Source organism: Pundamilia nyererei, unplaced genomic scaffold (assembly GCF_000239375.1).
Source record: "Pundamilia nyererei isolate P.nyererei 1_Seehausen unplaced genomic scaffold, PunNye1.0 scaffold00153, whole genome shotgun sequence".
Lineage (NCBI taxonomy): Eukaryota > Metazoa > Chordata > Actinopteri > Cichliformes > Cichlidae > Pundamilia > Pundamilia nyererei.
This window is the reverse complement of record NW_005187554.1, coordinates 1149638-1168815: the sequence shown is the minus strand read 5'-3', so window position 1 is coordinate 1168815 and position 19178 is coordinate 1149638. Positions and strand designations below refer to the sequence as shown.

At 40.0% G+C, this 19178-nt stretch overlaps 1 protein-coding gene across 2 annotated transcripts in view; it reads right to left on the bottom strand.

The window, feature by feature from the left end:
* mylk4b (myosin light chain kinase family, member 4b) overlaps nucleotides 1-18793 on the bottom strand; it is a 34188-nt gene extending 15395 nt beyond the window's left edge. The window contains exons 1-2 of one of the 2 annotated variants that reach the window (XM_005745073.1): nucleotides 18513-18793; nucleotides 11229-11481 (exon numbers count right to left, since the gene is read on the bottom strand). In XM_005745073.1, coding sequence (XP_005745130.1) covers nucleotides 11229-11481; nucleotides 18513-18571 — 312 coding nt within the window. In that variant the 5' untranslated portion in view covers nucleotides 18572-18793. Of the gene's footprint in view, nucleotides 1-6496; nucleotides 6864-11228; nucleotides 11482-18512 lie in introns of those variants that run through there. The other variant, XM_005745074.1, reaches the window with a different exon arrangement.
* Between the last annotated feature and the right edge of the window lie 385 nt (nucleotides 18794-19178).

Genomic DNA, 19178 nt, shown 5'->3' with positions numbered 1-19178 from the left:
GTAACAAATGGTGAAAGAGAAACACTTAAATACTTCTTCCTAAATCTGTTGCCGTAGATATATGTTAATGGATTTCTATAATCTGTAGTGATCTGGTCAGGATGTGCAACACTATCATTCTATAATAGTCTTTTAGGTACTAGTTTAAAGTAACATATAACAATGTAACAAGAAGCACTGCACACAGACGTCCACCAAATCAGCTCACTCTCTGGGCAGTATTTACTTTTAACAGAACAGCATTGTAATTTGTGTCTATTCATTTTGCTTTCTTTGTTGATTTTTTCCTAGCGTGGTAAAAATTTGCACAAAGGGCAGGATTTTGTTATTTGCTCTGTTGAAAACTATTTTAATATATGTGACATAATTTTTGACATAATTCCTTAGACAAAACAAGGGCAGTAACATACTTTTAAATAGCTCTATATAGTATTGAAAGACCTTCAGATGAATCTATTAATCTAGAAGGAGAGGTCAGAGGTTATTCACAACTGTGTAAATCTTTATACGATACTTAATTACAGCATCATATCGTATAATTACACTGTAAAAATAAGTCTGGTGGCTGTATTTTAAAATCAAGTATTTTGCACTTTGGTCTTCTTGCCACTAGATGGAAGTCTGTGATCACAGACCCATCATGGACGGCTCTGCCATAGACTGTCTCTGGTCTCTGCGCACAACTGTTGACTACTTGGGAATCTGGAAAAAAAAGCATGTTGTCAGAGTGTAGCACCCAGCTGTTCCCTGGTTACTGTGACCCCTGACCTAATGCCCCTGTACAAACATTTAATCGCACAAATCCAAATAGTCAGTGCTTGCCATGGAAGATCTGCTGTACATGGTGACAGATCATAAACACAGCGTCCAATCGCATATCTGTTTTACTGGGAGATGAAATTCCATGCTGGCTGGCATTCTCTTACTAACATTAGCTAATTTTGTTTTTGCCTCTTTCAGCACATTTTACATGCATAGCATTTTCTATTAAAGTGCTTAGCATATTTGATTAGTTGATTTAATTAAATAGCTATAATGAGCCCATGAACACTCATTTTACTTGTCCATTCATTACATGCTGCACTTTACATCCCAATGCATCCTTTATAAAGCAGCCTAATTAAGATGATGCTTCTCTCTCTGCTGTGTATTTTGTCAATGCTGATGCTCTGCTGCAAACTCAGGGGAAATAGTATAATCTGGATTAAAATGGGATACATTTTAAACGGACTCATTTGCTATTTTAAAAAGAGCAACACACATACTCTTAATCAGTCTAAAAGCTCTGCAAAATGTCCAGTTTTTACTGAAAATGCCCTTAGATATAGAATAATTGTTGTATATGTAATTTATATTGCTACTGTAAGCAACACAGGCCATTACTTTCCTTGAGATTAGTTTGCTGCACTCTGTTTATCTCAATAATGACTGACTCAGTCTGACTACTCAAACTGTTTTGACTCTCAGGTAAAGTAAAAATAGAAAAAATAAACATGTTGACTTTATGAACTAGTTTTTAAAAAACTAATCGGGTTATGTGAGCTAACAAATGAAGGTTTTTGTGCTTTTTGGACAGGTTTCAGTGGTTGTTCTAAATCTGCCTGCTTTAAAGACTGCTGGGAAGCTGTCTCGTTTGCTGTTGTTTTAACTACTATTCTTTAATCTGCTAATGTGTCGACAAATCCAAATGATCCCAAAGACAATAATGAAAAATGACTTGAATGTTTTAGTAGTATTTTCTCTCATTCAAAGTATTTCAGGCTTAAGGCCTGGCCAAGCAAGTTTTCCAAATGAATCAGTGCCAAATACCTGAGTCAGAGCCTACGCACAAAGAAAAATCCACTGAAGCTCACATAACAAATTAGGCTATTATGTGATTTCTTTCTGAGTGATTTTGTTCCCGTCTCTGTGTGGTCTGCCTCAAGTCTTTTGTTCAGTACTGTATATTTTTGGCATGAATCAATGAAAGTTTTCTGCACACTCTACATCACATCTCAATGATATTTACTGGAGAGCTGCAAACCCATGCAGGCCCAGCAAAGCTTTCTTAACGAGACTGCAGTGCTAACAGTGGCAGTCCACCACTGATCCGATCAAGTCACTGTACTGAACCTCTTTGCTAAAATGTCAATGGTGGTGCATTTCGAAGCTTTTTGTAGCATTATTTTAGAAATAATACAGCCTGCAGTCGTATACAGATCGCTGAGGACGTCTGGGCTTCGGTTCTGGTGAGTTAAAGTCTGTATTTGTTCAGTCTGTCACTTAGCATTAATAAGCAGTTAGCATCAATAATATACACTCTATGAGAACACTTGCCAAAGATCTTTCAGATGGCTCTGGTAGTTGTGACTGTGCCAAATATGAACTAGTGAGTGTTTCCAACAAAATAAACATGTGGGTCAGCCCACATAAAGTAAATACATAGTACTGAAACAATTTGCTTACGACCTAGCCTTCATGGAGAAAACTCTTTTTGATAACCAGATGAAGAATAATTAGATTTCTCCACTTCAAACTTCAAAGTACAATAAACTCACACTTCTATGTACATGCCAACAATATTACCATCTACTGATAGTGACGCTAAAGAAATTTAAACCTAAAATTGTTTTACACATCAGCACCATTTTTTGATGATGACACCATAAACCTTGAAATTTCTCAACATTTAAATATAAAAGGTAAAAGGAATAAAAAAAGAAATACAGTGATCATCATTGTGTTAGAGCGATACAACAGGAAAGAAAAAGGATACGGAAATTACTCCTTTTGGAGCTCTGCATTGACACAGAGCTTTGCCCGTGTATATTTATTTGTGTTTGTTGACAATGAAAAGTAAACAACTGGGGGGGAAAGTCTACTTCTGAGTAGAAAATAAGAATTAAAAGGACGGGTATGTTTCACCAAAACCCATTTTATACCCAACACCTGTTTAACAGAAAACAGCTTTTTAAACAGCCTGTTTTTGGTTTTAGGATACGGGGCAATAGTGCAGTAAAAGAAAAACATGTGACTATGTATCCACCAAATATAACTGTTTCCCAGCTTGCACATGGCATAATGTGAAAATATCTTTTTCAATATAAAAGTCATTAGTCTAAAAAAATGAATCTACATTATTTCTAAAAGTAGTTTTGCTCAGTTTTGACAATTAAGCCTATAAAACAAGGCGGCTCTCGGTTCTGAATGTTTTTCTTTGTGTTTTTTCATTGTGTCATGACTGTGAGACTCAAACCATTATGGGCTCTTCTCTATCCCTCATGTATTTGCATGTGTGCTAATTTTATCTGAGCTATGTGAGTGTGAGAATCTGAAGCTGGAGAAACCCTTCTCACATTAGTCATACTCACATGTATTAACACAAGCTGCAGTTTACTCTTCACAAGCCTCATACAAAAACCCACGGTTCAAATTATCTTATCAAATTCAGATGACTGGATTTGATTGGCTCCAGCCTCCCCGGTGATCCTGAATTGGATAACCGGAAGAGGATGGATGGATGCATGAAAGTCATGGTAATTATTTAACTTATTTGCCTATTATATCAGCTACAACTGATCTGTAACACCAATATTTATACAAATTCATTTGGAATTTCATAATTGCATTAGCCAAGCATATTGTGGCTGAAATTTGCTTTTTAAGACATTAAACCCATAAAAGCTGATCCCGGGACTCTTCACTGTTTGAGAGAATGGAGCTTGTAGTGTAAAACTACCTTGAGTCTTTGTGGCAGTCAGTATGATAAAAGAGCTGAGTTACATAAATGTACACATTTGAACACTTTGACTTAATTAAAACAATTAAATGCCTCCCTGCTGAGGCAATTTTGTTTTATTAATGATGCAAGAGAAGGGAAACAAAACATTGCCAGTGTGGTGACTCTTCAGTTTGTGGTGTGTGAACAGCCTTCCTCTTTGTGTCTCATGCTCTCACACTGTTGTTTAATAGAGAATTTAACAAAAGAAAAAAGTTATGTTAAACAGGCTTTTTTCCACACTCCATTTGAAGACAAGATTAAGGCTTTTTCCCCATTTCAGTCCCAACACTAGTCCTTTAATGTTAAATAGAATGCAAAAGACTGTACGTGCATCTCTTGCTTAGTTACGCACACCTGTCTGTAAGTGACAGCAAGATCTGACAATGAGGTGACAAAATGTTAACAGGATGAGAAATGTGACCATCCTGAGTACTATCACAGCTGTCCTGGTGTCATATGTCTCATAAGTTACTTTTAATTTAAAGATCACAGATTGCACTTTCAAACGATATATATCTTGATTGAACATGTGTACATGTATATTTTCATCATCTCTTTCTCATTCTGTCTTTCTCCTCCTCCAGCATTGCTCTGTCAAATGTCACAAAAATCACACAGTTTGATTACATTCTTACATCATGCAAGAGTTTATTCTTAAACTAAGCGACCACTTAAAACACAGCAGCAAAAATAGAAGTGCTTACCAACAGAAAAGTTCTTGATGTCCTTAGTATCAGTGTTATTGGACAAAGGTGAAATTCATTGACTCGTTTACTTGTATCGAACTCCAAAAGTATCCACAATCACGCCTCGCGTTTAGCGTCTATGCTTACTGACTGTTGTGGTTGTTGTTGGTGTGTGTCTGGCAGTGATCTGCAGAGCTATAGCTGAGTTGTGTGCAACAGCAACCGCAGTTAATAAAAGTATGCTGAAAGCATGAACGAGTGGTCGAGTCTGTCGTGGATCTTTCACAGTGAGAAAACATAACTTACTGCAATCAGCAATCTACTGACATATGGTGGTGACATTTTACACACTGTACACTTAATATAGAGTCTATGAAAAAGAATCCTCCAACATTTAAAGTCTTTAATCGGGTTCACCGGTAACGATCGAATCACGAACCGCGAGAAAGGAGTCATGAGTTTCACGTGGTTGTGGGTAAGTAGCGGTGGCTGCAGTGACTCCAGACTTGCTTGCAGAAGTATGAGATGAGTTTGGCTGTAGTATGGACATATGCCGTGCATCCAGAGTGGGACACGATGACTTGAGAACAGTGTTTTGGATGTAAAACGTCACATTCAGCCATTTGTTTTAAAATTTACTGGACAGATTTCTTTTAAACAGGATTAACCCGCTGCACCTACAGGCTACGAATCACTTTAAAAACCCTGAAAGTTGCTGTGACAGTAGTAGAAATGATAAGCAGAGCTATAAATCTAACGGTAGTCGATCAGTGTGAGGAGAAGAAGACAGAGCAATAAAACGATTAAGCTGATACTGACAGACATTAACTGCCGAAGCACCACAGCACCCAGCTTTATGGGGAGTGGGTCACATTTACTTCCTGCTGGATTATGTTAACATAATAAACCGGCTTACTGGACACAGTATGCTTAAGTGTGGAGGGCATAGGCTTGTCTGCATGGAGTGGTGGAGTTAAGTGCAGTTGGATATCAATATAGATGTCACTCCTGGTGACATGTGTTTGACGCATGTATGATGACGTTATGTTTTCCACTGACACTCACGCGTTGCCTTCAGAGGCATGAAATGTGGCTTCACATGCCTCAATACTATTGTTGTTGTTGGGTTTCATTAAAGCAGCATGTTGACTGGGCGTCAGCAGTTCAACCTCAGTGCAGATGAAAAATGTCAGTGATGCCAGAGATAACTGAGCTGATTAGTCTTACTGCCACTTTACAGTTACCGTCTATAAAACGGACCTCATCAAGTCAGCGGACCACGTTCACATGATCAGAAACACAACTCTTCTTCTTGGAGTGAAATCAGACACTACCAACAGATAACACCAGCATAGCTGAGCTGAGATATTTTAGGATCTTCATTGCAAAGATATGATAATCAAAATACCTGCACGCAGTGCCAATGGCTTCTGCTATCACAAGCCACCAAAGTGTGTGCATGTGTGCTCTTTTAGCATGGAGGCCTTCTCACTTCAGATCATCCATATAGGTGCCAGTGCTGCACATTATTGAACAGAATCTGTTATTTTATTATTAACAGAAATTTTGCCAATCATCTGAAAGTCCAGAAAATCAGTTTGTGCAAAAACTAATACACATTAATTACTGTGGTGTTTATTCAAATCATCATTAAAACTAATTTGTTTCTCTTTTTCATTTCACTGTTATTTTACCTGGAGGTTAATTGATATAAGAATTTCTCTTACAGGACAGACGTGGTCAAAGCAACAATCACCACTAACAAACAGAATCTCAGAATCAGATTGCATCACTCTGGCATCAAGACAGCATCCCTCTGAGTGATAATGTGACAACATCCGTTACTTAATTTCTGCTTAATAGAGAGCTGCAGCTTGTCAGGCTCTAACATATTCCACAACATGAGCGATGCCAGATTTCCCCATTTCTATATTTCTTACTGTTTACACTTGTGCTGTTTAGATTGAGTGACCCTCATGCATGCTCCCATATTCACCTGTGCAGATGTAGCACAGCTGCATTGACCTAAACTACTGTCTCACTCTGTTACCTCTGCATCTGAAGATGATGTAGTCTTTCTTCTCTTCTTTGTGGAGAATAATTTCCACAGCCGTCTCCACAGAAAAGTGGCCACCAGACACACACTGCCTAAGATCCAAAGATCTTTATCCCTTAGGAAGTTCTCCATGATGGAAGCCTTCCTCTTCCTCTTCCTCTTCCTGTCCCCGCTGTCTGCCTGCACGGGCTGTCCGTCTTATTTCAGGCTCTTTGCTGGCTTGGGTGGCTGGCAACAAGATGTTGACAAGGGAAGAGGCAGCAGGCCTTATTTATGAAATAGCTAGGCTCCTGTATCATGTAATGCTAAATCGTTTGCTTGCAGCGGTATCAGAAGAGGACAGGGTTTCTGTGGAGTCGAGCCACCCGCCCACCCAGCCACCCATTCACCCTCCACCCGGCTTCCTCCCTACCTCCCACCACAGGACCTAAAAGGAGAGAACACGCTGTCTCTGAGACGAGAAGGGGACAGGTGGTGTAGGGTTCAGGGTGTCGTTGCTGTACGCAGAATCAGATGCCTGCTGCTGTCCCTGCTGCTGCAGGCATGTCAGTGAGACCCCTGTGGTATCCTTTAACTTCAGACACAGCACTTCATGCATGTTTCAGCCCTCTTTAGTCTGCCTCCCAGGCAGCCGCTTTTTCCTACTTAAGCCTCACATATAGGCAAAGACAAGTGCATGCATCACTGCAGACACACCTCATGGCAAACAGTTACACAAGCATGCATGACTGGAAACAAACACCTGCAACTGAGTGCTGCTAAATTTGCATTCTCTTCAACAGCACAGGTGACATTAAAACAAGAGCTGAAGCTGAAGTCTTTGTAAGTGCAGTATGGTGTCCATAGTGAGTCAAAGACGGGGAAAAGGGGACCTTCTTTTTAAGGTAATATTGTGTATTAATTATTGGAGGTCACGTAAAAAGGAATATTTGTATGGAACTCTACGTAGTCCTATGAAAAGTGTGTTCACTAGCTTGGATCACCACATTTAGCAACAATAACTTCTCCGTATCACTTTATTATTTGTTTATGCACAGCTCCCTTAAGGTTCAACTACACCATTTCAGTCAGATTGAGGTCTGGACTTTGATCGGGCCATCGCAACATCTTGAGTTTTTCCTTTTTCAGTCCTTCTGCTGCTGATTTGCTGCCGTGCATAGGAACCTTGTTCTGTCGTATGACCAGTTGTGACAAAGTTTCAGTTGTCAGAAAAGCAACACCTCACAACTGACTCTAGAATACTTTGGTATACAGATGAGTTTATGGTAATTTTCTTGACGGCAAGGTGCTCTGGTCCCGTTACTGCTAAAAAGCCCCACCATTAAGGCTTGACAGTTAGCACGAGGTGTTTGTCCTGCTGTTTGGTGTCACTCTGCGTTATGGTCAGACATTTCTACTTTGGTCTTATTTATCCAAAGGACATTGTTTCTGAAGTCTTGTGGTTTGTTCAGATACAACTTTGCAAACCTAGGCCATGTTACCGTGGTTTTTTTTAGAGAGAAGAGGCTGTCTCCAGGCAACCCTTCCAAATAAACCACGCATGTTTGTACCCTACAATAATATCTCTCTGTATAATTTCAGGGTCTTTACCTTACCGTGTAAAGCACTTTGAGGTGACTGTTGTTGTGATTTGCCGTTATAAATAAAAATGGGAAGGAACTGAATTGTTCTGACTCCTTGTTATTTTACTGTAATGAACTTGAACATAACACACTAAAGGTGGTTTTATGGTGCAGCAGAGCAGGGCCGGCCCGTGGCATAGGCCGTATAGGCAAATGCTAAGGGCTCCGTCCATCAGGGGGCGCCACGCCAGTGCCACAAATGTTGAAAAAAAAGAAAAAAAGTTGGTACTGTTATTTCTAAATACAAAAAATAATCCCACGTTAATTAAAATGCAAAGTAAAGCTTATTTAATAGAAATATTATTTGTTACAACATTACACTACACTGCTGATGTAGGGAGGGGCCACCTAAAATCTTGCCTAGGGCGCCAGATTGGTTAGGGCCGTTTCTGCAGCAGAGTTTGGTGCGCGCTCCACTCGGGGGATTGCCCATCTGCCTGCAGAGAGATTTTGAGATTTAGCTCCTGTGTTTTTTGCTGACTTTGAGTGAAGTTGCTGGGATGTGAACTCCTGCAAAGACTGTAGCATTGTGTTAACACACCTGAATGCTTCAGCAAACTGCCAAGAATTTTATAGCGCTGCTCACACTCGCTGTTGATCAGTCAACCGTGTGTATTTTATTATCAGCACCTGGCTGCTATTTATGATTTTAATTCTTCAGGAAGCAGTAAGGGTACACTTATTTAATGTGTAAAATTCTGAATTTATATTAATACTATAATAATGGATTGCATTATATAGTGCTTTTCAAGACTGTCAGAGCACTTTACAATTCCACTATTCATTCACTCTCACATTCACACACTGGTGGAGGCAAGCTACAGCTGCTCTGGGGCAGACTGACAGAAGCGAGGCTGCCATATCGCACCATCGGGCCCTCTGGCAATCACCACACGGCGGTAAGTGAAGTGTCTTGCCCAAGAAAACAACGACCGAGATTGTCCGAGCCAGGGCTCGAACTGGCAACCTTCTAGTTACGAGACGAACTGCCAACACTTGAGCCACGATCGCCCCCTAATTTCGCTTTGAAAAGAGGAGAAAGAAAGACAAAAGACTTCTCATGCTTGCCTATCTTTATAGAGTTGTCTTTATAGATCTGGTCAGTTGTACAGTGATAGTGGAACATGTTAATGTTTGTTCTTTTGTGTAAAGTTTTATTTTGCCTTTTTCATGTTTTCAGCTTTTTCTTAAGAATATTTTACTTTGGTGCTTCTAAATGTTTCTTTAAGAGATATTGAGACTTTTTCTTGTCCTCTTTGTCAAAACTTACTTTATCAGTTTGACAAAAGTGTAGAATAGACCTTTTCAAAAAGACAAAGGACTTTACAGGTGTTCACATAATATTGAAGATTCTTCACTGCAGCACTCTAAGGCAAGCTTGATTTAACAAGCAACAACAGCTGGGGGTGGGGGGTTAAGTGGTCATAAATGTTGCTGAGCAGGAACCCTGGGAGGACAAACATTCCCCAGTGGGAATATGAGGAGAACCTCTGCACAAACAGATCAGGGGCAGAAGGGTCAGCATTAGGTAACGATGCTGGTGGATCTGGAAACTAGCCTGCGATATTATGACAACATATAGTTGTTCCTAAGAGACAGTGTTTTGTGGAGCATTGTTGTGTGTAGATTCTATTCCACCACAGGTATAGTGTATTCTTAATTTGTCATTTATTACCTTTAAACTGGCTCCAAAAAGTACGCTGGTACAAACATAAAAGCCATTTTAGGCCTGCGTGTGCGTGTGTGTGTGTGTGTGTAATAATATTCTCCTGAGAAAAGCAAAAACTGGAAGCAATAATGTTGCCATTATCACCAAATTGCCAACTAAGATTTAAAATGTGACATATAAAATATAGCAGGCATCATTAGTTAGTGTACATTATCAGATTTTCTATACTCTGTTAGTCTTGCCCAAAATTGCCATGCAGTTCTCACAGCCTGGGCTTCTGTCATAACGTCTTAGTTCATTGTTTCTTACTCTTACTCTTTTTTGTCATGCCTACTGTGTTCCTTCTATATTTGCCTTACTGAGCTGAGCTGATTTTCAGTGTTTTTATTGTTTTCCCTCATTCTTTTTGATGCCCCTGTTAGAGTCTTATTGAGTTCACCTGTACTTCATGATCCTTCTTTCTCTCCCTGGTGCATTTTTGTTATTATTCTTTTACATTTTATTAGTTATAAGTTGTCCTGGCACACTAATTTTTCACATTTTATCCCTCGTCTGTGTTGTCTGTCCTCTTGCTTGTGTAATGCACTGGTGTAGCCTCTTTTCAGCATCTAAAAGAGTTTAGCACACAGCTGGAATAGACAAATGATGGAGGGAGGAGGACTCTTGCATTTTAGTGCTTTACACAAACACAAATCGTCTCTTTACATGTGGACTTCAACCACTTGCCTCAGTGGCACACACAACAGTCTGCCGCTTTTTAAAAAGGCTGCTTTGTAAATAATGAATGAAGCATTTACTAATACGTTAATAATGCTTTATAGTGTGTAGTTATTATAAAGTGTTACCATAACAAGTTATTAAAGTTAAAAAATAATTTTGACAAACTAAGATTGACTTAGAAGCAAGCGTATGGACATTGACTGTAGCTCATATTCATAAAGCGATCAATCCTAGAAGTATGTATCCACTTTCTAAATAAGCAGAGCAAAGTAGTCCAGGACTGCCATCTTGTGGCAACTGGAGCTGTATCCTGTGAAGAGCCAAATTCATTTCAGTGTGTGGTTTTATGTACTGTATGTATGATAGACGGGCAGAGTTGAGGAGGTTCAAGTGAGCAATAAAAAAATTAAATAGACCTGCAGCGCCCTCTAGTGAGCTTGCTGTACTTCACCTGTCAAGGCCTCTTGCATGCCAACCCCAGTCAATGCATGCTACGCTTTCTACCAGGCGCTGTGAACTAGAATAGTGTCTGAGAAGCTGATATTTAATTGTCAGTTGAGTCAGGAGTGAATAGAGAACCTTTTACCTAAGCCGATTAGTGTTGAATAAAACAACACTGAGTGATCCAAATCCAGATCAGTGATTCACCTGATCACAAACCTCAATGTAATGTGTGAACAATAACAGCGAGGAGTGTAGAATGAGTGCATATTACCTGTTGGTTTCTTCCCTCCAGCTCCACATGTTTGAGCTCCCAGAAACAGCGCATGGTCTCCACCTTCTCCAGGTGTCGGTAGAAGGCCAGGCGGCCCAGGCGGAGGCTGTTGCTGCGGTTGCGGATGGCCTTCAGTCCCTCCATCTTTTCAACAATGGGAGACATGGGTATCGGTGGTGGTACAGCTGATGGAGGAGGTTTTCCATTTTTATTAGCAGAAAGGGACTCGTTACAGGGAGTCTTCTTGTCCGACCTGAAATTATGACAACCAATCATGAACCCACTCGATGAAATCTGCTGTTAGAATCATTAGTCTTAGAAATCAACACAAAAAGATTCAGTTCAGTTTATATTTGTATAGCTTTAAATCACAACAGCAGTCATCTTAGAGTTCAATATATTGTAAAGTAAAGACAATAATAACCTGGATCTCATTCCTCACCACCTCCTGAGAGACAAACGTCAATGAAAATCTAATTTGAAACCACATACAGGTAAAATTATAGTTCAATTAAATTAAATTGTATTTATATAGGTCCAAACCACAACAACAGTCACCTCAAGCAACCTTATGATGCAAGAATAAGACCACAGAATAAAGCAGAGAAAGCCCCAACACACGACCCCCTTTTGAGCAAGCACTTGGTAACAGTGGGAAGGAAAACCTCCCTTTTAACAGGAAGAAACCTCTGGCAGAACCATGCAAGCAGGGGCGGGGCTTTTGTGACTGGTTTGCTAATGGAGGCTCTGAGATATGTAAAATATTAAAATGCCTGTTCTCCCTGATGCCCCCTGATATGAGTTACTGGATCCGCAAATCATTCATCAACAGGCAAAGGGGTTTTTTTCCTGAAGGGCAGCTGACAGACAGAAGCACATAAAACTGAAATCCAGGCTATTTGCACTGCCTTTTAAATACTTTACACACAATACTCTGTCTTTTCCTTTATTAGTATTTTTATGGCTTCAAATTGTTTGAACACTTTTCATCTAAAGTAATGTAGCAGGAAAAAAATCAATCTGAAGCCTTTGCTTCCTCTTTGGACGTTTAGAATATCATGTTAAAATCATCCATCAGGGAATATGATTAAAAAGAAATTCAGAATTAGAACTGAGCCAAGGTGGACACAAAAAGTTACCACTGTGACTCTAGATAACTGAAAACTTATGATGCAAAGATCATGTAAATATAAACTGACAGACAGCAGTTCTGTTCAGTGATTTGAAAATTGCTTTCCCTGTAGTAATGCCACAAGTAATATCAAAAGGATTGATACCTTACTATTAGCAATATACTCTTGCTCGCTCTAATCTACACTGTTGAAATAGCTGTACATCCCATACGCTTTGATCCAGGCCTCCAGTGAGAAGCAGTATGTCAGATCCAAATGAGATGACTGATGATGTGGTGGAGAAATCCACTCTGACGCCTGCTAGCGACAGCTGGCTTTCTGCTGTGCTCTACCTGTTGAGCCTCTAGGGAAGTCATGGAAGATCACTGGGGATATTTATACCTCTAGAGTGTAAATGTTCCAGCTCTTCTTGACAATTACAGAGGCCAGAGAGTGGCTGCAGTTTCAGCATGGTGCATAAGCCTCTAATGCAACCTGTGTGTAACAGCCAGAGCTGTTCCTCAGCATCAGAGGCTTTCTCGGGGTAGGATTTCAGCTTCAGTGAACCAACAGAGTGGCCATGGATGCACCTGTCACTGCTTCTTATATTGGCCTTTTTTTTTCTTTTTTCTTTTTTTTTACATTTGGTGATTTGTTAATAGTGGGGATATATTTAACCCTTGTGTGGTGTTCGTATTTTTGTTACTCAGCCAGTGTTCATGGGTCTGGTGGACCCGCTAGAGTTTTGGCTTTCCAAATTAACACTATCAAACAATTTTATGTTAAATTACTCAACAGATGTTTACTTCATCCCAATTACAAGACACATGAACAGCAAACATGGTTAATTTTTTCCTTTTACCTTTGTTAGATCACATTTATGAATTAATGTGCTTCTTGTTTTTCTTTTATATAAAATGTTATAAATAAATCAGTTATAATCAAGTGGAGTGAGTGGAAAGACACAACACATTTACACGTGAAAAAATAATTAATTGTTTAATTTTTCTTTTGACAAAAACTGAACACGGGTCTCACAGACCCGAACACCATACAAGGGTTAAACTGTATAATTGTTTTCTTTTATTTCTGTTCACCTTTGAATTGGTTTGTGGTAAATTGATCATTTAAACTTAGAGGTAGATGAAAGTGTGAAAATGTTTGAACAAAGTTTGCATATGTAGAATCGCAGGAAAATAACCTGTCACTTTTAAAGTGCACTTGTAAGTTGTACTCCCTTCTCCAAGAACTTTCAATGAGACACGTCGTAGAACATTTGTGTGAATACTAATTTGCAAACGATCATTAACAGTTAGAGGCAAAATAGATCAACATCGCTATTAAAAAAAAACACCCCAAATAACTGCATTGCACTTATTTGACTAAATGACTCTATTTATCTACTCGTGATGAGGATGGCAGTTAGCAGGTGGAACACAAAGCATAACTGCAGTTCATGCAAACAATGGACAACATCCTGTACCTGCAGCCTTTTGCTGAGGCGCTTCTCAAAACCAACATCCTATAAAGTGCAATTATTTACAAGCTATGCCTCTGGCTGCCACAAGGCATATCTGGCTTCATAGTTTTTTGGAGCTCACTCTATTTATAGGCAGCAAAGTATTTGAATTGTGAAAATGTCCCGTGACCTGACATTATTAGTACTTTACTTAAACTCAGTCAAGGAGAAAGAAAGAAAAGAGTCACGTGTGATGAATCAATGAAAACATAATATGTAAATAAAGATGTCTGCAGCTCTTTTTAAAAAAAATAAGAAGTATTTAAAACATCCTGAAAGGAAGGAAAGGCAGACTTTGTTCCTGCTTAGCTGAATACAGAAAAATTCCTTCATAATACTGATTCATGGAACCAGCTTTCACAATGACTTTTTAATCAGGTGTGACCACACACAGTGCATATGGTAAAAGAAAACATGTCCACCACTTTATTTGTCAGTAAACCACGACTTCCTTTTACAAATTTCATCCTATTTTATCCTTGAGTGATGCTTAAAAACAAGTTTTGTTGGGGAGTCCATGTAGCTAAATCCATAAATATATTAGGTTTTTAGTGCCTATGAGCAGAACATTGTGAATTTTACATATTACTAATTGAATGCAAGCCTAAAAGCTAAGAACTATTTCTGCCACTCACTGTGAGACACACTGCCAACTGCCCTTCCTGTGGCTTCAAATGTATCTCGAAGAGGGCCTGTTTTGACTGTCAGCTGGTGCTGAGACGGCCCACAGCCCTTGCCTGTCCTGTTTGCTCTGTCAGACAGGCTGACCCTTCGGTCGTTTGTTTTATAGGGCTTTATTTTGGGTTCTCTGTAGTGCAGGGTGAAGGTCAAGGGGCGCGCTATCACCAGATATGGAAAAAACCTCACTTGGTAAAACCATTAGGAGGCATGAGCTATCAAAAGGCTTGTTGCCAGGTGGACAGGAATTAAAACTGATTAGTTTGCTTTCCATTGTGGTCGCTTTGACTCATTCCGGTTGTTGTTTCAGCCGCCCATTACATAAAGGGATTGTGGATGCGGCTGTTTCATGTACCCCTGGCAGTGAGCATGTCCAAGCACTGCTGTAGTTTGTGTATGTTTGCTTAGCTTGGCGGCATTTAGTAATCCCTCTCTATAAAATGGCAGGGGGGTTCCTATCTGTCTTCTCCATCCTAATCCTTCCATGTAACCGACAGGACAAACTGCATGTGTCTCATAACTCTTAAAGTAGCAATGAATCATGAAGACCCTTGGGACTGTTTGAAGCCTCAAGTGTATGTTTAGATGAGCACCAGAAAACTGTTGGCATCTTTCAAAACCCCCTATGATGCCAAGTTGGCCACAAGGGTACAGTAATAACAGGAGACATCAATGTCCAAACCTGCCTTTGAAACCCAAGCTATAGATCTGAAAAATCTTTTCAGATTAACTGTCCATAGTTTTAATATATGTGTGATACCAATACTAGCAGGAGGAGACAGAAATGAGGTGTTTTTCAGGTGAAACTATATCTTTGTGTTAGGGATTGTTGCCAAACTCTGTGTCTATACACAGCTGTAGGTTTATTGTAACAGGTTAATTTTACAAAGTACACTGAAAAGAATCACAGTGAGGGACACAATGAAAGACAGTAGCAACAGGTGGCAATAAAACACTCCTCCCTGTCTTTTATGCCTTCTCAAATGATTGCCACAGTACAAATGCTGCCGGAGTAATAAAGTTTCCCGTCACTGTAAAGCACTAACAGGGCCTTTCATAAATAACCTTAGTGGAACAACATACTTTAGGACAGCGGTTCCCAAACGTTTTCTGCTAGGCCCCCCTTTGTTTTACAAGAAAAATGTACAAACACATCCTCCAACCACACACACCCATATTTTGCTCCATTGTGTTTATTTCACACCTCAGATATTTAGTAAACAATTAAGCAAATACAAGTAATCTGCAATAAATTACAGGTAGTAAGGAAATAAACTACTAACTCTTTTACGCTACGTCCGCACCTACACGTGTATTTTTGAAAAACGCAGCTGTTTCGTCCACACGTAAACGGCGTTTGGAGTCACCGAAAACTGAGATTTTTTAAAACTCCTTTTTGTGTTTATGTGTGGACGAGGAATACAGAGTTCGCCACGCAACGTCAAAGGTATGTGCCTTTTGTCACGTCACGCTGTGCGCCACGTTATTGTTTACATGAGATGAATTGCAGAATAGCAGATAGAGACAAAATACTGTTAATCTGACTATCTGCAGGTTTTACACGCTTACATACACACACGCAGTTACTGTCCCTCCATTTAGAAAGGCAGAGGCGTCACGGTGTAATTATTTTACGTGTAGTTGTTTTTTTTCCGTGTGTAATAATATTCAACATCGCTATTAATACATTTTTCAAAAAATGCCTCTGTGTGCAAAATGGGTTCAAAAACATAAATAACAGTGGGATACTGTTTGTCCGTGATTTGAACTAAGGGAACAAATCGTGGCAGGATCAGCCTGATTATTTGTATCCCACTGTAACTTTACTGTATAAAGAACTAACATCTCCAAAATGTCAGGAGTAGTTAGTCATTACGGGCCCCACAATTTGGTAAGCTCTGCTTTAGGATATCTATATATATCCACTTTTACAATCAGGTAAAATGTCTTTAGCAGTGAAGTGTAGATCTGACATGGACGCCTTTAAAAGACATGGATGCCTTTCTTTTTATAGTGTCCAATACAAACATATGTTTGGGTTCCTTTCAGCTCAAAGACTGGAGCACAGGAAGGAGAATTAATCACCTTTTTCCAAATAGAGCACCGTGTACAGATTTGAGTCACAGTGAACAAATTCTGCACAATCAGTGTTTCTTGTGGCAAATTTTCAAATGCAGATCCAGAAATTATCTGCTGCTAGGTACACACACTTTGTAGTCACACTTAACTAAGATAACATTAAGTGGGGCGAGGAGACACAAAGTCGGCTGCACTTCCGTTTGCTTGCATTGTGTCCACATGTGGATGCATTTGTGTATGCAGGAAGTACCCATGCAGCCATGTGGAGGTAACCTAAGGCCAAGCTCTGTTGGGCCGTGTTTTTATCATGCAGGCATGACACAGAAACACCAATAGGGCAAATGAGAGACCTGTTTTAAGTGTTAGGCCAGAATAGAAGGCCTTGTGCCAGTCGGCTCAAATGGGGGTGGGGTGGTGGCTTGGAATGGACAGTCTTCAATCCCAGGTTGCTATCTTTCTCTCTGGGGCCTCTGCTGTCCTGGTTTAGTAGCTGCATGGAAACAGCCATCAAAGCCTATAAACCACAGGAATGTGGGGGAGGTGTCTGTGTGTCTATATGGAGAGTAGAATATTAGGGAATATTGTCATCCATAATCAACCATATTTGTGCCTTCTCTCACACCAAATAAATGAATAAAAACAGGCTATAATATGTATATTTAAAAAAAAACATACAGTATTTAAAAAAGCATAGCTTTTTAAATTTCCTCAGTTAAAGGATGTGCTACTCAACACCAGTGCTGATCACTAATAAAATGAAACAGCAATGCTGAACCTGAATCCCAGTCCACACTGCTTAATTAGAGGGGGCACTCAAGGGGCAGCGGTCATTACAAATGAACAGGCATCAAATTAAAAGAGTTGACCGCCCGACACTATGATATCAAGTGATCAGCAGGTTTATTTTTCTCCATCTAAACTCGACATTCTCTCCTTTTTAGCTTGCCAGCACGCTTTCATCACAGTTAAAGCCAAGGTGTGATCTGCCATCGGACTGTGGAGGTTCTCTGAGGTTGAAGCCAATTTGTTACTGAGCCCAGGCAACCCCGACATTCCATTGCAAGTGCCATATACAATATGCCTACATGTGTATTTAAATGCGTTTTAGGTGCATGGAGTTCATATGAGCACTGCCTTCTCAAAAAATGCGCAAACTATTTGTGGCTGTTGCATTAGACTTTGTGCAATCAAACAGCAGTTTCTCATATATACATGCCTAGTACGTATGCAGACTCTAATCTGATACCCATTAGGCGTATTCAGTGCCCACATCCCCTCCAATCCTTCGTGCTGACAACTACTCAGCAACCCAGGCAGTAACAGAGTGTAACCGTAGAACTTCCACACAGTGCACTTTCCAGTTTCGCCAAGAACAAAGCAGTGCTCTCCTTTTAGTCCACATCAAGAACACCTGCTTTCTGCTTTGAAACAAAGTTAAGTAGACTTCATTAATCAAATGTTCCCAATTTACTGCATTGTTACACATAAATACAGTCATGGGAACCCTTTAACTGTGTAAGAAAGAGATTTGGGATAAAGACTTGTTATATTTTACATTTCAAATATATGTTTTGTTTTTTATTTTTTCAAATAGTTTTTAAGTCAAAGCTTCCCAGAGAGTAAATCTGTCTCACATGCATACAGCATATGGGTAACTGGACAAGCGGCATCTTGCACTTGGTGCAAACGATCCCACAGGAGAAGAGGTGTTAGAATTCAAAACACGGTCATCATGCAAGTTTAATGTTGCTTTGCATTTCTTGCCATTAACAAAAATAGTCACTATCAAAAATGTTTCTTTTACTATTTAACTCAGGGATTAGAATATGACAGCGGTGAAGGATTTTCCACCTTTCTCCATGGAAAATCCTGCAGTGGTAAGGAAACAACACTCACCCTGGGTGCACATTTGCAATCACCAAAATCTTCTTTTCCTTTCCTCCCATGTCTTTCATGGGTGTGATGGAGTCCGTGTCTCCAGGTTGCCTCTCTTCTTCCACTGGTTTTCGTTTTCTTCACCAGATACTGGATGTGTTGCTTTTATTTTTTTACTTCTCTACATATACGGAGCAGCTAGGACGGAGTGACCAAATGTGACTGACAGACTGACAGATGAGGACAGATAACTCAATGGGAAGCTCTGGCTGCTTGTGGCTATCTGCGCCGGGAGCCACAGCCGCCCCGGGATAAGCACCAGAGGAGGGCGGGTGAGGGAAAAAGAGGGTGTGAGGGAGGAGGGTGGGGGGTGTCTGCTCTGGGACTCAGGGACCACAAGCAGTGAGAGAGTGGAGGAAGTGTTCCAGGGAATGTGGCTTATTATAATGGAATGAGCGGAATGCCAGAGTGCCGTGTGTGTCTGCAAGAGGAGGGATGATAGACTGAGAGAGACAGAGTGGGGGGGAAGCAAGAGGTCAAAAGAGGGAGGGAGCAAGGATACAGACTGAGGTTTTAAAAATGTCTACTTGGTTTATTGTTTACTTTTATGTTTAGAGCAACATTACTATTTGATAGGAGTCACAATTCTTTCCTCTGATCAACTGACTCTCGTTTTAACCCTGTTTT